This window comes from Lethenteron reissneri, chromosome 51 (assembly GCF_015708825.2).
Source record: "Lethenteron reissneri isolate LAM-NWPU_2019-01 chromosome 51, ASM1570882v1, whole genome shotgun sequence".
Classification (NCBI taxonomy): domain Eukaryota; kingdom Metazoa; phylum Chordata; class Hyperoartia; order Petromyzontiformes; family Petromyzontidae; genus Lethenteron; species Lethenteron reissneri.
The window spans coordinates 5,588,368-5,607,989 of NC_083829.1; the positions used below are offsets into that span (position 1 = coordinate 5,588,368).

Here is a 19,622-nt window from a genome sequence, read left to right on the forward strand (position 1 = left end):
TGATGATGAGAGAGACACGCAAACTCCAAATATACAGCAGCAGGCCTCAGAGTTGGGATCGAACCCACGACCTCCTGTATACCAGGCGAGGTAGTTAACATCTCCAAGCCACCATGGGTCGCTCCACATCAGAAATTCAGATGGTGGGGACTTCTTCTTCACACATTCCCAGCATGGGCAATTGTGCTTCTCCCCCCCTTGCCTGAATCAAATAAACCCTCAATTAAATGAACCCCTTCCAAAGCAGCCGGCTCGCGCTGTGTGGTTAGAGCAGAGAGTAGACAACCACGATAAGAAGAGCCACTTTTTTCGTATTCGGTAAAAAAAACCTTAACATTTCAAAAGCTGCAATGCAACGTGAATACCAAATGGTGGTCCTCAATAAATAAATTTCACGAAGCGCTCCTTAAAAGAGCCACCGCACGCGGCCCCGTGGCCCGCAGGTTGCCGACCTCTGGGTTAGAGCAACCGCCCTCGCCATCGCAAGGTCACAAAGTTCACGTCCCCCCGGGCGGATATCAGCTCAGCCCGTCGTCCCATCAAAAGTGGGTCAAATAAGTAATGAATGCAGGGCTGCACCCTCAGGTCATTCAGACTGGTCACTTTTCAAATGTTACATTCTCAACATGTAATGTAACAAAGATAAAGATCCCCCATATAGCCTTAACAGACTGTAGGGGCAAGTGCTGTTAGCGAGCACCTATGAAGGCCGCAACGGTACACGAGGGGTGGGTGGCCAGCACCACGCCCGACCGCCTTTGTCTCCCCAGTGGCAATGTTTACACACAGCACCAGGTACTCATTTGAGGCTGAGTCGACCTAGGGGAGGCCCGGGACCGGTTCAGATAATCGTCACTGGTGTTGGCCGTGAGCGGGAATCTAACCCGTGTCGCCGGGTTCATAGCGCAGCGCGCTATCCCCTACACTAATGTAACACACACACACACCCCTTTCTGATTTGAAACAAAGAATGAATGGGTGGATAGTACCTTTCTTGGCTGAACTCTGTCTTGGTAGTCGTATTGAAAGATGCCTTTCCAGCTCAGACCAAGCCACCATGGGATTCCCTGCTTGTCCTACACAGCAGATTCATGCACAAAGATAAATACAAAGATCGCCCCGTATAGCTTTAAACGACTATTGGGGCAAGTGCTGTTAGCGAGCACCTATTAAAGCCAGCACGTTAGACAAGGTGCATGGGTGGCCAACACCACACCCATTGTCTCCCCAGTGGTAATGTTTACACACCACACCAGGTAAGGCCCACCAAACTATATCGCTCTTCTTCAGAAGCGACCTGGCCACAAATGGTAGCTTAACGTGGACATTTATAGCATCCAAATACTCTAAACGTGTGATGTCGATTTCAAATTTGGAGGGAAAAACCAGAGGACCCGGAGAAAAATCCATGCGACCAATGGGAGAGACATGCAAACTTCGAATATACAGGTGTCAGGTTCGGGATTGAAACCACGACCTTCTGCATACCAGGCGAGGGAGATAATATTTCGCCACTGCGGATGTGTGCCGATGAGATTAAACACATGACATTTTAACGACTGAAATAACAAAGTGACTCACTTTTACATTGTAGTAGTGAATTCCGTAGGTTGGAAGAGCTTCGATAATGCTCATATAACTGCAGCCAACACATACAAATCAGAGAATATCATTAGCAAAGATTAAAAAAAAATCTTCCATTTTTTGTTTAAGTATAACATGCTGTGCTTGCAAGATCTGAAATTACAGCCGGACAGACAAAGACACGGACAAAGATCCCCCGTGTAGCCTTAACAGACTGTTGGGGCAAGTGCTGTGAGCAAAGTACCTCACGAACAGCCCTACACACACACGCGCACGCACGCGCACGGCAGTAGAGACAATGCGGCACAACGGGCCATTCCAATCTGTTGACAGGCTGGTGTTGCGCGAGGTTGTCCAAGAAACACTGGGCACGTTTGGCACATTCCGTTCGGCTCGCTCGATGGGGGTTTGTTTCGCGCGCACGGTCTCCAACAGGGACCGCAGGAGGACCGGGCGGCCACTCTGCTGATCGCCACCATCACCGGTGGTGGCGGAGGCGGCGCTCCCCACATTCACTCATCGCGCACGGTCTCGGCGAAGAATCGTTGTGCCAAACGCGTGAACTCTTGCGAATAGCGTTCGCATCGGCCCGCTCTTTGCTGCCATGCACTGGCGTGTCTCCAGTGAATTGTTCGATCCACGAATCACGAGGGGGGGGGGGGGGGGTGCGACCACGGGTACGCGGCGCTCTTCCTTCGAGAGTCACGGTCCACTCCGAACGTCGACCACCAAACAAAGTGCGAAATTTTGCTGCAGGAGTTTGCGCATCGAGACAGGGCGCCGTGAATCATAAAGTGACACCAGAGCCATCTACCCCTCGAACTAAGCTCTCGACTGCGAGGAGACCGGTCGCAGATGCAACGGTGACATTTATGACGAAGTCGAACCAGCGGAAGCCCAAGAAGGCATCGCATGTGCAAGGACTGGCAGCTGGTCCAAATCAGTTTGAAGCAAGGCTGTAGCCATGGAGTCAACATTGGGGGGGACCAAATCTTCTAGGGTGTCTGGGAGTCCCAACCCAGAAAAATATCTACATTTTAAAACTAATTCCCTGCCTAAAATATTTAAAAATTCACTAACACATGGGATGGACTTTTAATATATTTTTTACAATAATGTCTAATAGTGTATTGTATTACATTGCTCTGTTTTTACTTTTTTACCTTTTCTTGTTTCATTGTATGTAATGGCAGAGATTAGGGATTAATAAAATAATAACCATAACCACAATCATATCAACATAAATCTATGCATTGACTTATATGAAGACGAGTCCAAATATTGTGGCCAAGGTTTAGCAAATTTTTTATTTTATTTACATAGCATTGCAATTTTTTTTAATAGCAATATATTGGGGGGGACATTTTTTGCATATTTGAATATTGGGGGAGATGCCCCCCCCCCCCCAATATATATTATAATTACGGCCTTGGTTTAACGATACCGCTCCTGATGTTATCTTCCTTGCCTGGTATACAGGAGGTCGGGGGTTCGATCCCCACCCTGACGCCTGTATATTTGGAGTTTGCATGTTCTACCCGTGGTTGCGTGGATTTTTTCTCGGGGTCCTCCAGTTTTTCACGGCTGGCTTTGATCGGGAGCGGTATCAATAGATGGGACTCACTGCTCGCTTTGATCGGGAGCAGTATCGATAGCTAGAACTGCAGCAAATTTCTTTGGCATCAGAATCTTCATTTCAGAATCAAAATCTGTATTCACACTGGAGGAATCTGATGAGCAAAAAGCTCTTCTTCACGGATGTCCAGCAGACACGTATTACCAAAGCAAGCATGCGAAAACGTGTTTCAATGTGAATTTCAATGTGATTTTCAGTGTGAGTTTCAATGTGAATTTAAATGTGTTTTAATGTGAATTTCAGTGTGAGTTTCAATGTGAATTTACATGAGTTTCAATGTGAATTAAAATGTGTTTCGATGTGAATTTCAACGTGAATTTCAGTGTGAATTTCAATGTGAATTTTAATGTGTTTCAATGTGAATTTCAATGTGATTTTCAGTGTGAGTTTCAATGTGAATTTACATGAGTTTCAATGTGAATTTTAATGTGTTTCAATGTGAATTTCAATGTGATTTTCAGTGTGAGTTTCAATGTGAATTTACATGAGTTTCAATGTGAATTTCAGTGTGAGTTTCAATGTGAATTTCAATGTGTTTCAACGTGAATTTCAATGTGAATTTCAATGTGTTTCAACGTGAATTTCAATGTGAATTTAAATGTGTTTCAACGTGAATTTCAATGTGAATTTCAGTGTGAGTTTCAATGTGAATTTAAATGTTTCAGTGTGAATTTCAGTGTGAGCTTCAATGTGAATTTCAATGTGAATTTCAGTGTGAATTTCAGTGTGAATTTCAGTGTAAATTTCAATGTGAATTTCAGTGTGAGTTTCAATGTGAATTTAAATGTGTTTCAATGTGAATTTCCATGTGAATTTCAGTGTGAGTTTCAATGTGAATTTAAATGTTTCAGTGTGAATTTCAGTGTGAGCTTCAATGTGAATTTCAATGTGAATTTCAGTGTGAATTCAGTGTGAATTTCAATGTGAATTTCAGTGTGAATTTCAGTGTGAATTTCAATGTGAATTTCAGTGTGAGTTTCAATGTGAATTTAAATGTGTTTCAATGTGAATTTCAATGTGAATTTCAGTGTGAGTTTCAATGTGAATTTAAATGTTCCAGTGTGAATTTCAGTGTGAGCTTCAATGTGAATTTCAATGTGAATTTCAGTGTGAATTTCAGTGTGAATTTCAATGTGAATTTCAGTGTGAATTTCAGTGTGAATTTCAATGTGAATTTCAGTGTGAGTTTCAATGTGAATTTAAAGGAGTTTCAATGTGAATTTCGCAAGCTGCGAAGACTGTACGGCCGCCGAAAGCGTGCTCGCTTGCGCCAATTCATTTTCATCAGCCCCCCCAAAATGGATGGCGAATGACTTTTTGCGCCTTTGCAGAAGAAGTCTTTGAGCCGCGCTCTGCACTGCTCTGTGTAATCTGGCCCGCAAGCAATAAACCTCAGTGACCTTTTGTCTCAGATTGTCATCATCATGTCCCCTTCGTGATGAGGTCATCAATGTTACTCCCCTAATTAGATTTTCTGTTCTTTATCTAATTCTTTTCCTCCTTAATTGGCATCCTGTGTATTTTTAGTTTTTGAAGTTATTTACATTGACAAAACCTCGTGGAAATAATCCTGGCATACTAACTTTATGCGCGAAGAATTTCGATTACCTGAACAGAGATCATTTTTGAGGAATAGAGCTCGAACATTTAACAGGCCTAACACCCAAAGATGGTCTCTTATGACAAAACAAATAATATTGTTACTTTGGTTCTTTCGGTAAAGTCACGTAGGTAGAAATAAAAAATAAAATAAATGTATGAGTAATGTCTTCTTCTCGTTAAACCGGCCACCACCCGCCATAGGCAAGTCGTAAGGTGTCAATTCGTTGCTAATTCAGCACACCGGTGCGCCAGGGAGTAAACCTACAACATTTGGTCACGCGTTCAACGACACATTTATATTTACGCAATCTAACCCGAAACACCTTTGTTATGGATAATATTGGTAGCGGAAGCCGACGTGTTAAATCAATCTTATACTTGTTTAAATATTCATATACAGGCTGGTCCAGATGTCTTATAACACCCCCCCCCTCAAATTAATATGCACGGGGGGGGGGGGGTAAAAAAATAGGGGTCAATCAATTTAACACGTAGGCTTTTGCGACCAATATTTTCCATAAGAAGTTTTTGGGTTCGATCGCGTAACTATAAATGTTCCGTTAAACCCGCCACCACCCAACGCAAGTGACGACATCACATTTGATCCTCATGGCGGTACCCAGGGGTACCAAATAATACAAAATATCCGAGGAAATAAAATATTTTATTTCTGGGACACTATTATCACTAAGGGGTGTACTTAACTCCGCGACTGGGGTACCAATCAATCCGCAATCAGTGCTACTCCGATGTCGAAACGCCAAACATCAGCATAAAAAAATCCGTTATCGAAAAATTCAACTTTGATTAGTGCATCGTGTACAGCTCGTTGAGGTGAGTCGATTGACTAGATGAGTCGATTGACTAAAAAATTAACCCGTAAAAACAAAGTTTTTCACTATAAATCCTTTAAATGCGTGGCGGCTAGAGTCCTCTCGTCCTCTGGCTTGAGATGGCTGCCACCTATGGGTCAGATGATTGCGTGCCACCATTAAGCAATTGGTAATTAAATGTAATTTATTTTTTCCTAAAAAGTGTAAAATTTTGGAAACAAATTTTCACGAAAATAAATTGTCATGCACAACGAGTCTGTGTAGAAAATGTCAGCTCGATTGGATCACGGGAAGTGGGATAAAAAACGACCGAAAGATTTGCACGGTCGTAAGCAAGCAAGCGAACTTAATATAAAGGATTTAAAAATGACTGCATCATGGACATTGTGCGAGAGCCGGGGTACTATGGTACCCCGGGGTACCGCCATGAGGTTCATTTAACCCTCTTTTTAAGAGCGAAACAGGAGGATTTCTCCACAACTCTGGCTGTCGCCTGATGATGCTCGTTGTAATTACTGGCGAAACGTCGTACTCGTATTGTAAATGTTGTGGGTTTACTCTCCAACACACTGTTGTGCTGTACCGGTAAAGAATTGGCACGTTCTGTTTACGTGACAAACCTTATTCTTGGTTCTTTCGGTAAAGTCACGTAGAAGGGAAATAATAAAATAACAAAAATAAAACATAATACTATTCTCACGACGTTTCAGCCACAACGCAAGCAGCCGTCCTCAGGTTAAAAACGTTGCCAAGCTTAGCAGTGTTCATTAGGACGCTGTCTTTCCGGCAGCTCTGTTCTTCACCTGAGGATGGCTGCTTGCGTTGTGGCCGAAACGTCGTGAGAATTTTATTATGTTTTATTTTTATTATTTCCCTTCTACGTGACTTTACCGAAAGAACCAAGAATATGAATCCCTGCAGTCACGAAAGCTTCAAATCGTGACAAACCTTACTTATTGGCTTTGTCGGGTGGCGGCGGGTTTAAGGACACATTTATGCGACCTAACCCAAAACCTCTATTACAGGGGTCAATCAATTGGATGGTGACAAGACGTCTGGACCACCATGTGCAATTCAAACGCTCTTTGCAGTGGTCAGTAACACAGACAGAATGCTTGAGTGAAGTTTCTTCTATCCCTCGACGCTTGCGACGAGGACCAACAAACACGTCAACGTCGCACGCCCTGCCGCCACTCACAATCTCTAAGATGTGAAACCCTGAGCCAAGTGTCAGGTGCCGGCGGATAAGCCCAACGTTTTTGTGCAGCAGTCTGTGTTTGCTTGCAATACAGAAGGGCAACATCACACACACACACACATGCTCTCGCCGAATGAGTTGGTAAGCCAAACCAGGTGTGGCCGATAACAGCTTAATTTAAGATTCCATGTGCACACACTGCCCTTAATCTGAAGGCAGCCGTGGGCACAAGCACTCGGGAATCATATATCTTCACGTTCCTGGGTTTCCTAGCACAGTGCACGAGCCACTTGCGGTGACTGCAACGAACACTGTCCAGTTCATCCGGTCCTTTCCAGAAAAAAACCGTGGGTTCTTGTTTTGTGCGAGTACATTTTTGCTTCTTCAGAAACGCGGCACTATGCTTATTCTGAAAGTCGACAAGAATGCGGAAATCGTCGCCCTGGAATTAAAAGCAACCCAAATGTTACCTGTTATCGTGGGAATTTCCACGACCCAAAAAAAGCCGCCACCTGAGTGTGCATCACGTGACACCGTGCAAGTGCTTCTGGGTTTACCCCAATCTCGGAGTCACTGCGCATTTGCCGTGTGCAAAAGAGCATTTTGGTCTTTCGCAAAGTGGTTCTGAGTGAGCGATCACAAGGACACAAGAGGAACGTTGAGTATCAACGCACTGATCAAAGAATGCCCTGCGCGCTTCTCTCTGTGGCATTACAATACCAACGTGTGCGACACTAAACAAAACAACACAGCGACATCGCAAGAATCACACCGCATGTTGCACACGTCGCGCGACGAAATGTCTCGGACGTAAACATTTTTGCAGCTTGCGAAGCCACACAAAGCTGACATGTAACTAAAAATAACTAAAATGTAACATGTAAAAAGGAAATCACTTGAGCTATGCACTTTTAAATCTAAATGTAAAACTCATTTCCTTAGAGCAACAGCTTTTTGCGTTTAGTTTGTTGTCCTCCTGCCACACCTCCGATTGTCACGGTTGGCTACGTACGGTGCGAAAGACGTTCAACACACATACAGTACGAAAGTATTCATGCTACAGAAAGACTTTCCCCCTCTCTGAGAATGTGCAGCTTCCACCACTGGATCAGAGTCACCAGCAAAATGTGTGTGGCTTGCCATTGGTTGTGGACACGTTCACTCCATCACCCACCGTTCACTTAATCTCCTGCGAGTGCAATGGCAGCGATAATAATTGCACTCGCAGTGCGCCGTTAAAATCCAATCAAACTGCGGGGAAGGCCAACGGATAAAAAGTCGGTCAGGTTGACGCGCGTAAAACTCACTTGACGATGGCTTGTCCATGGGTGAGGCCCACAAGGCGCTGGTAATTCTCAATCACCCGCTCCTCGCTGGTAGAGACACGAGGGTGGAGGGGAGGTGGGCCATGGAGCACACGCGACGTGTCAGTTCGCCACTGAGGGCAGCTCAAACATCGGTCACGTAGCGCGGCGTGCTAACTGATAAACCACCGCTCCCCATATTAATTCGAACGCAGGCAACGATAGACGCGATCTAACCCAAACACTTTTCATCGCGAAAATGCCCACGCGTTAAACCGGCAGACTCACGCTTCGTGAGCGAGCGCTCCCCGACCGCTCACCAGTAGCAGAGGGAGGGATGCTCCTTCAGAGCCTGCGTTGGAATCGCCGGCAGCTTCTTCAGATCCCTCTGGGCCGCCTCGACGCTGTGGGAAGACGCAGAAGAAAAAGCGAGCTGCAAAAGGAGAGGCGCAGCAGGGGAGTGTGGCCACGCGGTTTCGGGGGGGCGTCAGAGCGTTCGTTGTTGTCGAGCGAGAGGCGGTGGAACCGCAGGTTCGAAATCGAGGCAGCCGCCCCATGGGGGGTGCCGATGTGGCAGAGGTCGCAAACGGGTTTTGATTCCTTACCCATACCCGTACCCGGCCGCACCAGGGTCGCAAACAGGTACCCGTACCCTACCCGGCTACCCGTACCCGGCCGGGTATCGGGTAGGATACGGGTACGGGTACCCGATTGCGACCTCTTGGATGAAGCCATGTTGCAGGCGCGGGTGGGTTGATTCTAGGAACTTGAATTGTGAGAAGAGACAAGACGTTGGGAAATGAGTGACAAACGGTTACTCACCAGTGACTCACGGCCTACCCGTACCCGTATCTGGCCGCACCAGGGTCGCAAACGGGTATCCGTACCCGGCCGGGTAGCCGGGTATCGGGTAGGGTACGGGTATCGGGTACCCGATTGCGACCTCTGCGATGTGGTGAGGTGTTAACTCCCTCGCCCGGTATGCCGGAGGTTCGTGGGTATGATTCCAACAGTAAGCTGGAGTTTCTGTCACCGACTCAGGGCTGTTACTCATACTTGGTGATAACATCCACCAAACGTACTTGAGAACACGTGTGCAGATTTAAAACAATAGCCGATTGAACACACAACAACGTGGATATGGCGGTAGACCGGCGCAGCTATTGACACCAACGTATACACATTTAAGCATACATGACAACCAGCTAGTAAAACCCGACAGGCAAGATGTTTCAACACTTTCATCAATGACACTGTGGCCTTCAAAGGGAAAACAATATATCTAAAAGACGACGTGTCAGGCAATAGCCCTTCGTCATAGAATATTTTTTTTTACAATCGGTGACGTTTCCTATGAAGAAGGGCAATTGCCTGAACCATCGCCTATTATATATTTACTGTTTTACTTTAAGGCCACAGTGCTATTGAACAAATGTGTCGAGGTTTGTGTTTTTTTGCGTTTGTGCACCACTGCCAACTCCTCAGCAATATGACCAAATCATTCGTCTAATAATCATGATCAGTGTGATAATGAGAGCCCCAATTTGTCCCCATGATGGCTGGCCATCGAACCAAGGCGGTCGCTGCATGGCACGCTTCTAAACGCGCTTCTGAGGCCGTCTGGAACGCTCTTCCTTTCGATGTTAGGAAGCCACTGGAGCTATGCACTTTGAAATCATCAAGATTGAAAACTCGTTTTTTCACAACTGCTTTTTGTGTTAAGCTTGTTGTCCTTCCATACACACCTACGATAAGCGCGGTTGGCTACTTACAGTGCGAAAGAAGTTCAACATACATACACGTGTACTAATAATCTCAGCTGGACTTACATGCATTACGCATGCACGCACATTAATAAGAGTATATATGTGTGTGTACACATATATGAATACACGTGCACGGGAAAAATGCTTTGGGTCTTTATTTCGCATCCCCCCTTCCCCAAGGTAAATAAACAGACATATAAGTTTTTATAAACTGAACATACGCCTCCAATGGGAAGTGTGCATCCGTCGTAAGATGGTGCGATGTCAAATATTATTTAAAACTCTACAGGCACTTGGATTGCTTTTGGCAGCCAACTCTTTGAGAAAGCCACGAGGAAAAATCGGTCAGGTTTCAAGATGGGCGCTGGGGATTTAATCACGAGTGTTGAATTATTTACGCCCCCGTTATTAAAATTCAGATTGCGTGACTAAATCCACGTTTTGTTTGTTGGCTACAATTAATTGTACGTAAAATGAAAATGACACAGTAAGTGGTCTTTAATCTTGTGTCTTCACAACAACAAACAAAAAAACACTTTTTCACCGAAATAAAAATTCCCGTACATCTTTTTGCACTCAAGACTTTCTTGAACGACATACGAATGATAATTTTTGGAGGTTTCGATCGTCAACATTAGCTGGGTGGTGAAATTTATTATTTTAATTGACAGGTTTGGTTGCATTAAATAGCAACACGATACCCCCCCCCCCCTTCTTCTACTGGGATATTAGAGCTTCGGAAGACACCAGCGGGTTGCAGAGTTTATTTAAACAGTTTATTGAAACATGACGTTTAAGACAGGTTGTCCTTGCACTGTAATCCGTAATGTGTTTGTGCTGGTGTCAACTCCGTTTCATATCCTCTGTGTTGTGTACCTGAATCGTCTTGTTCAATAAAAGAAAAAAATAACAACACGATACTTGAGTAGCACATTTACTCAACAAAAGAACTCGCCAAACATCACAAGCAGAACGCTCCTGGCCAGAACAATCTTGAGATTCATCGAGGCCAACCCCTGCATGAATGAAGCGGTACGGCTATAACATCACCGTCATATGTCGAAGAAAGTCTATTCGAGTGATCTTACTCCGAACAATACGACGTTTCCAAATCGATTGAGCACAATTGCTTTTCATTTAACTTTCGCTCGTATTCTTCTCGCCCATTGAGAACATATTGAGGGTGCCAAGATGCACAAAAAATTCCCGGGGCAATTTCGCACGGCTGCTCCTTTTTAAATCCTTTATATTAAGTTCGCTTGCTTGCTTGCGTGCTTGCGTGCTTGCTTGCTTGCTTACGACCGTGCAAATCTTTCGGTCGTTTTTTAACCCACTTCCCGTGATCCAATCGAGCTGACATTTTGCACACAGACTCGTTGTGCGAGACAATTAATGTTCGTGAAAAAATGTTCCCAAAATTTTACACTGTTTAGGGAAAACAAATTAAATATTTAATTACCAATTGCTTAATACTGGCAGACAATCATCTGACCCATAGGTGGCAGCCATCTCAAGCCAGAGGACGAGAGGACTCTAGCCGCCACGCATATAAAGGATTTATAGTGAAAAACTTTGTTTTTACGGGTTATACTTATTCCAGCCCCAAGGACGACCTCCCAGCTACTGCAGGAGGAGACATTTTGAACCGCAATACCTCGCCGATCTTCTCAAGAAGCACGAAACATCACGCCAAATACGGTCATCCTCGCAACAGCAGCAGCAGCAACTTTGTCTAGCCGTCAAACAAAGACGGTCACAGCATCGCACGCTTTCGGATGCGCTTCTGCGGCCACCTGGAACGCTCTTCCTTCCGATATTAGGTAGCCACTGATGTCTATAGGACTGCTTTTTGCATTCAGTTTATTGTTCTTCCTCCGCAGCTCCGATTAGCGCGGTTGGCTACTTACGGTGTGAACGAAATTCAACACGCGTACACGCGAATGATACTTGCAGGAGCAGCAGAAGTGATGGGATGAGGCGGCTTTATTTCAAGATTATCCAATCTCAACGGGCAAGAGAGGCTGCGTTCGTCAGGCCTCGCTGATCGCAGCTGATTGTGCCGTTAATCCATCGCTCCTACGGAGATGTACGTTTAAGCCTACATAGCCGTCTTGGTCCTCCACGTGTATTTTGGGGAATCAGTTGGGAGGCTCAAGCCAACCGAACTGAATTCGAAACTCAACTAAACATTTCTTTTTTTTATTTTACTAAGTAAGGCCCACTGAGCGATACAGCTCTTTTTCAGAAGCGACCCTGGCCACAACTGAGAGCTCAACGAAGTGCGATTATCATCGCGTGGACATTTACAGCAGCCCAAATGCTCTAAACGTGTGTTTCTAAATGTGGAGGAAAAAAACAGAGAACCCACAGAAAAATCCACGCGGCCACGGGGAGAACGTGCAAACTCCAAATATACAGCAGCAGCAGGCGCCAGCGTCGGGATCGAGCCCACGACCTCCTGTATACCAGGCGAGGTAGTTAACATCTTCTAGCCACCGTGATGATGATGATGAGGGAGACACGCAAACTCCAAATATACAGCAGCAGCCGTCAGCGTCGGGATAGAGCCCACGACCTCCTGTATACCAGGCGAGATAGTTAAAATCTCCTAGCCACCGTGATGATGATGAGAGACACACAAACTCCAAATATACAGCAGCAGCAGGCGTCAGCGTCGGGATCGAACCCATGACCTCCTGTATACCAGGCGAGGTAGTTAACATCTCCTAGCCACCGTGATGATGATGATGAGGGAGAGACACGCAAACTCCAAATATACAGCAGCAGGCCTCAGAGTTGGGATCGAACCCACGACCTCCTGTATACCAGGCGAGGTAGTTAACATCTTCTAGCCACCGTGATGATGATGATGAGGGAGACACGCAAACTCCAAATATACAGCAGCAGCCGTCAGCGTCGGGATAGAGCCCACGACCTCCTGTATACCAGGCGAAGTAGTTAACATCTCCTAGCCACCGTGATGATGATGATGAGAGAGACACGCAAACTCCAAATATACAGCAACAGGCGTCAGGGTCGGGATAGAGCCCACGACCTCCTGTACACCAGGCGAGGTAGTTAACATCTCCTAGCCACCGTGATGATGATGAGAGACACGCAAACTCCAAATATACAGCAGCAGGCGTCAGCGTCGGGATCGAGCCCACGACCTCCTGTACACTAGGCGAGGGAGTCAACATCTCCTAGCCACCGTGATGATGATGAGAGAGAGACACGCAAACTCCAAATATACAACAGCAGGCGTCAGGGTCGGGATCGAACCCACGACCTCCTGTATACCAGGCGAGGTAGTTAACATCTCCTAGCCACCGTGATGATGATGAGAGACACACAAACTCCTAATATACAGCAGCAGGCGTCAGGGTCGGGCTCGAACCCACGACCTACTGTATACCAGGCGAGGTAGTTAACATCTCCTAGCCACCGGGGCGCCCCCAATTCGCATTGCTAATTATCAACGGAGAACATTCAAGGTGTCGAGAGGAGTGCTTAAATAAGGGGTGGTGGACATGGCCTAGCGGTGACGTCTTTAGACCGATATAATGATGCGGTGTATGCTCTATGTTATTGACAGAATTTGGCTGCTACTTCTTTGAGCTATCATTTGTGGGCAGGTCGCGTCTGAAAAAGAAGCTAAACGCTCAGTGGGTTTGACCTGGTAAGTTAATTATTTAGTTTTATACGTATTTTTTTAAGTGATTTGATTACCTTTCCTATACTTTCCACTGCTATCATGTTTTTTTCTATTGTTTGTTGTTGTTACGTTCTGACCCGCTCCTACTGGACATCGGTGAAAAAGAGCTTTCTAGCTCAAAATTATTCCTCCAGTATAAATAAATATTCAAAATTTTTGCGCTTAAAAATTCCACAATGGTAATAATTATTTTCTGTTACGTATTACACAATTAGCATCGAACTCGGACCCATATCTAGGACAGTCCTTGCCTGTAAACATATTGCGGTTCACCAGCATTGAATTCACCAACTCTGCTGACGAGACACTGGGTACAGGGACTACTCTACGCACGAACATTCGACTTATGAACTTTCAGAGATACGAACAAACATGTCCGTATGTCCAGTTGCCTGTCCGGACCGAGAGTCGTAAGGTCAACCGCCGTGCAATAGATGGCGGTGGTGGCATCTACATCTGCAGAACGTGAAGAACCAGTGGCATCTACATCTGCAGAACGTGAAGAATCAGTGGCATCTACATCTGCAGAACGTGAAGAACCAGTGGCATCTACATCTGCAGAACGTGAAGAACTAGTGGCATCTACATCTGCAGAACGTGAAGAACCAGTGGCAAATACATCTGTAGAACATGAAGAACCAGTGGCATCTACATCTGCAGAACGTGAAGAACCAGTGGCATCTACATCTGCAGAACGTGAAGAACCAGTGGCATCTACATCTGCAGAACGTGAAGAACCAGTGGCATCTACATCTGCAGAACGTGAAGAATCAGTGGCATCTACATCTGCAGAACGTGAAGAACCAGTGGCATCTACATCTGCAGAACGCGAAGAACCAGTGGCATCTACATCTGCAGAACGTGAAGAACCAGTGGCATCTACATCTGCAGAACGTGAAGAACTAGTGGCAAATACATCTGTAGAACATGAAGAACCAGTGGTATCTACATCTGCAGAACGTGAAGAACCAGTGGCATCTACATCTGCAGAACGTGAAGAACCAGTGGCATCTACATCTGCAGAACGTGAAGAACCAGTGGCATCTACATCTGCAGAACGTGAAGAACCAGTGGCATCTACATCTGCAGAACGTGAAGAACCAGTGGCATCTACATCTGCAGAACGTGAAGAACCAGTGGCATCTACATCTGCAGAACGTGAAGAACCAGTGGCATCTACATCTGCAGAACGTGAAGAACTAGTGGCAAATACATCTGTAGAACATGAAGAACCAGTGGCATCTACATCTGCAGAACATGAAGAACCAGTGGCATCTACATCTGCAGAACATGAAGAACTAGTGGCAAATACATCTGTAGAACGTGAAGAACCAGTGGCATCTACATCTGCAGAACGTGAAGAATCAGTGGCATCTACATCTGCAGAACGTGAAGAACCAGTGGCATCTACATCTGCAGAACGTGAAGAATCAGTGGCATCTACATCTGCAGAACGTGAAGAATCAGTGGCATCTACATCTGCAGAACATGAAGAACTAGTGGCAAATACATCTGTAGAACGTGAAGAACCAGTGGCATCTACATCTGCAGAACATGAAGAACCAGTGGCATCTACATCTGCAGAACGTGAAGAACTAGTGGCAAATACATCTGTAGAACATGAAGAACCAGTGGCATCTACATCTGCAGAACGTGAAGAATCAGTGGCATCTACATCTGCAGAACGTGAAGAACCAGTGGCATCTACATCTGCAGAACGTGAAGAATCAGTGGCATCTACATCTGCAGAACGTGAAGAATCAGTGGCATCTACATCTGCAGAACGTGAATAACCAGTGGCATCTACATCTGCAGAACGTGAAGAACCAGTGGCATCTACATCTGCAGAACGTGAAGAACCAGTGGCATCTACATCTGCAGAACGTGAAGAACCAGTGGCATCTACATCTGCAGAACGTGAAGAACCAGTGGCATCTACATCTGCAGAACGTGAAGAACCAGTGGCATCTACATCTGCAGAACGTGAAGAACCAGTGGCATCTACATCTGCAGAACGTGAAGAACCAGTGGCATCTACATCTGCAGAACGTGAAGAACTAGTGGCAAATACATCTGCAGAACATGAAGAACCAGTGGCATCTACATCTGCAGAACGTGAAGAACCAGTGGCATCTACATCTGCAGAACGTGAAGAACCAGTGGCATCTACATCTGCAGAACGTGAAGAACCAGTGGCATCTACATCTGCAGAACGTGAAGAACCAGTGGCATCTACATCTGCAGAACGTGAAGAACCAGTGGCATCTACATCTGCAGAACGTGAAGAATCAGTGGCATCTACATCTGCAGAACGTGAAGAACCAGTGGCATCTACATCTGCAGAACGTGAAGAACCAGTGGCATCTACATCTGCAGAACGTGAAGAACCAGTGGCATCTACATCTGCAGAACGTGAAGAACCAGTGGCATCTACATCTGCAGAACGTGAAGAACTAGTGGCAAATACATCTGTAGAACATGAAGAACCAGTGGTATCTACATCTGCAGAACGTGAAGAACCAGTGGCATCTACATCTGCAGAACGTGAAGAACCAGTGGCATCTACATCTGCAGAACGTGAAGAACCAGTGGCATCTACATCTGCAGAACGTGAAGAACCAGTGGCATCTACATCTGCAGAACGTGAAGAACCAGTGGCATCTACATCTGCAGAACGTGAAGAACCAGTGGCATCTACATCTGCAGAACGTGAAGAACCAGTGGCATCTACATCTGCAGAACGTGAAGAACTAGTGGCAAATACATCTGTAGAACATGAAGAACCAGTGGCATCTACATCTGCAGAACATGAAGAACCAGTGGCATCTACATCTGCAGAACATGAAGAACTAGTGGCAAATACATCTGTAGAACGTGAAGAACCAGTGGCATCTACATCTGCAGAACGTGAAGAATCAGTGGCATCTACATCTGCAGAACGTGAAGAACCAGTGGCATCTACATCTGCAGAACGTGAAGAATCAGTGGCATCTACATCTGCAGAATGTGAAGAACCAGCAGCATCTACATCTGCAGAACGTGAAGAACCAGTGGTATCAACATCTGCAGAACGTGAAAAACCTGTGGCATCTACATCTGCAGAACGTGAAGAACCAGTGGCATCTACATCTGCAGAACGTGAAGAACCAGTGGCATCTACATCTGCAGAACGTGAAGAATCAGCGGCATCTACATCTGCAGAACGTGAAGAACCAGTGGCATCTACATCTACAGAACATGAAGAACCAGTGGCATCTACATCTGCAGAACGTGAAGAACTAGTGTAAAATACATCTGCAGGAGATTATACAACTTATAAAGCGAATTCCCCGTGTTTAGTAGACATGCCGTACAACATGTTTGGAATCGACAGAAGTAACATATCGACTTCGAACAGACCTCTGGAACCTAATTCATTCGTAAGTACAGGAGTCCCTGTATCAAGGGACCCTTTCTTTAAACCAGTGTTTGCATGTTCTACCACGAGCATGTGTGGTTAATGCAGACATGACGCCTTGCGATAGGTGTCTCGTTTTTTTGAAAATCTTAACACCTCCAGTATTGTTGCCGGAAAGGTCAAAGCCTATTCTTTTTTCAAAACACTAAGCGCGATGTCTAAACCAGCCCTCAGTTTGCTTGCACTGAATCGGTGGCTGCAGGAATTCCGTGCTACCAGAAGGCTGTGGCACTGATGGGTTGTGTTAAAACAAACGTAATGTTTTTAATGTGGAGATATATATATATATGAAAGAGACATATTGCCTCCTTATATATTAAATACGAAATTATTACCCATTAGGTTAGGGGCTGCAGGGCGACTTGCACACGTGTGGAGCTCATAAGCTACGGTGACGAGATGTTAATTATACTCTTTGGTTTTTTCGGTAAAGTCACGTAGGTAAAAAATGTAATAAAAGAAAACAACAAAATTAAATCACGACGTTCAGGCGCAACACAAGCGTCCTTCTTCAGGTGTTAATTACCTCGCCTCGTATACAGGAGGTCGTATATTTGGAGTTTGCACGTTATCCCCGTGGTTGCGTGGATTTTTCTCCGGGTTCTCCGGTTTTCCCCTCCCCATTTAGAAACATGCATGTAGATGATTTGCCTGCTATAAATGTCCACACGATAAGCTACTTCGTTGAGCTATCATTTGTTACAGCCAGGGTCACTTCTGAAAAAGAGTTGTTTCGCTCAGTGCGCCTTACCTGGTAAAATACAAAACATAGTTTAGTTTCCCAGGTGTTTTTGCCGCTGTTACGACGGTTCGGCTTCGCCGATTTCATACATTCCTCTTACACTTGCACTCAACCGACGCTTTGCAATGCGGCTAAAATTAGACGGGGCGCGAATACAAAAGCCTTCTAGGCTTTGAGAAGAATCTATATTTTTTTAAGACCGGTGTTGTTTAGGTCACCACTGTTCTACTTACCCCCCTCCCCCATTGCCCATTGTTGTATTCACTATCACCACCACATTTACTGAGAACCGCTTTTTGTGTTTAGTTTGTTGTGAACCCCCCTGCCCTCCGACACCCCCGATTAGCAAGGTTGGCTACGTACGGTGCAAAAGAAGTTCAACGTACATACAGTACACGTACAGATGTCAACAGTGTTCCTGCTACGGAGAGACTTTCGCCCTGTAAGGCCCACGAAATCATTTGGTGTGGCCCTGCAAGCGGGACTCGAAATTCAATCAATCTAGGAGCAAACCTGCTAGTAGCAACATCATCAATACCAGCCAACATCACCCCACGCCTCGCCAAAGAGAAGCAGTTCCAGCCATCGCATTAGGGGTGAGTTAATAAAAATGTTTGACCAAATATAACAGGCTAATTTTGAAGTTGATAATTTTCTACGGCCCGCGAATTATGTTATAAATATCCAAATGGCCCTTGGCAGAAAAAAGGTTCCCCACCCATGCTCTATGAGTCTATGGGAATGTGCAATTTCCACCCCTGGATCAGAGTCACCAGCAAAATGTGGGTGCCTCCCATTGGCTGCAGACACGTTCACCAAGGATAGGAACATTTTTACGACGGGGAGTCTAAAAAAGAAACCAGTTTGTCTTGCTTTTTGTCTTTTATAGTCACGATGTGGTATCGGTTACACTTCAAGCTGACACCACAATGGGAGTAAATTGCAGGGAGATAAATTCAGAGGTGGGATTTATTATGTTTGGGCAATCCGGAGGAAAAAGAAAATCAATTTCGACTGCCCTTACTGCCAAGCAATAAATGGCACGGCATTAGTGACAACACACCAACGCACACAGCCGATTGCACCAAATCATTAGACGCTCTCATGGTGGAGTATGCACGTTCGCCTTGTTCTTTCACGCCGTAACGTAGCCAGCCGTGCTAATCGGAGGTGCCGGTGGTAAGGACAACAAACTAAACGCAACAAAGGATTGTGGGTAATAATACGTTGACTATTGGGTTGTTTCTCCCATTTAATAACATTGTGGTCCATCAGCCGACGGGCTCGGCAGTGTTTCGTGGATAAAATGGCGGAGCCAGGATTTTCAGGTAGGGGGGGCAACCCCTCCAGCAATGAAAAATGATAGAGGAGTTGTTAGTAAGGAAGGACTTGTCCCTTGCTTTTTATTCGACGCGTGTGCGGTGATGGCGAAGCCATCGATCGAGGGTCGAATTCGACCCGCGTCGTGTGATCGGCATCGCGCTCGCTGAAGGTGAATGCCTTCAGGGAAGTCGTGTCCTGTATACGCGACTGCGCACAATTCTGTGAGTCGCTTATAATCGCTTTGCCGTTACTTATTGCCAATGATGGACTCAGACTATTGTCCTATCATCTCATAGAGTCCCTGGCACGTGATAATATGCTACACAGTGGCAGTGGGGGTCGCAAAATGCCGATGTATTACTAATAAACCCCAATGATACGATCGAAATTAGGGATTTCGATCGGATCAGTGGGGGGGGGGGGGGGGGCACGTGCCACCCTACCCCCCCCCCACTGGCTCCA

The 19,622-nt window shown here is 45.7% G+C and overlaps 2 protein-coding genes across 2 annotated transcripts in view; one reads left to right on the plus strand and one right to left on the minus strand.

Annotated features, from left to right (window-relative positions):
• ATP5F1C (ATP synthase F1 subunit gamma) overlaps positions 1-5,251 on the plus strand; it is a 375,672-nt gene extending 370,421 nt beyond the window's left edge. The window contains exon 10 of the mRNA XM_061572791.1: positions 5,240-5,251. The gene's annotated coding sequence lies outside the window, so the exon portion shown is untranslated. The remainder of the gene's footprint in view (positions 1-5,239) is intronic.
• LOC133355542 (FERM domain-containing protein 4A-like) overlaps positions 1-19,622 on the minus strand; it is a 110,557-nt gene that overhangs the window by 73,690 nt on the left and 17,245 nt on the right. The window contains exons 3-6 of the mRNA XM_061572882.1: positions 8,478-8,561; positions 8,161-8,226; positions 1,582-1,639; positions 990-1,076 (exon numbers count right to left, since the gene is read on the minus strand). Of these exons, the coding sequence (XP_061428866.1) occupies positions 990-1,076; positions 1,582-1,635 (141 nt within the window). The 5' untranslated portion in view covers positions 1,636-1,639; positions 8,161-8,226; positions 8,478-8,561. The remainder of the gene's footprint in view (positions 1-989; positions 1,077-1,581; positions 1,640-8,160; positions 8,227-8,477; positions 8,562-19,622) is intronic.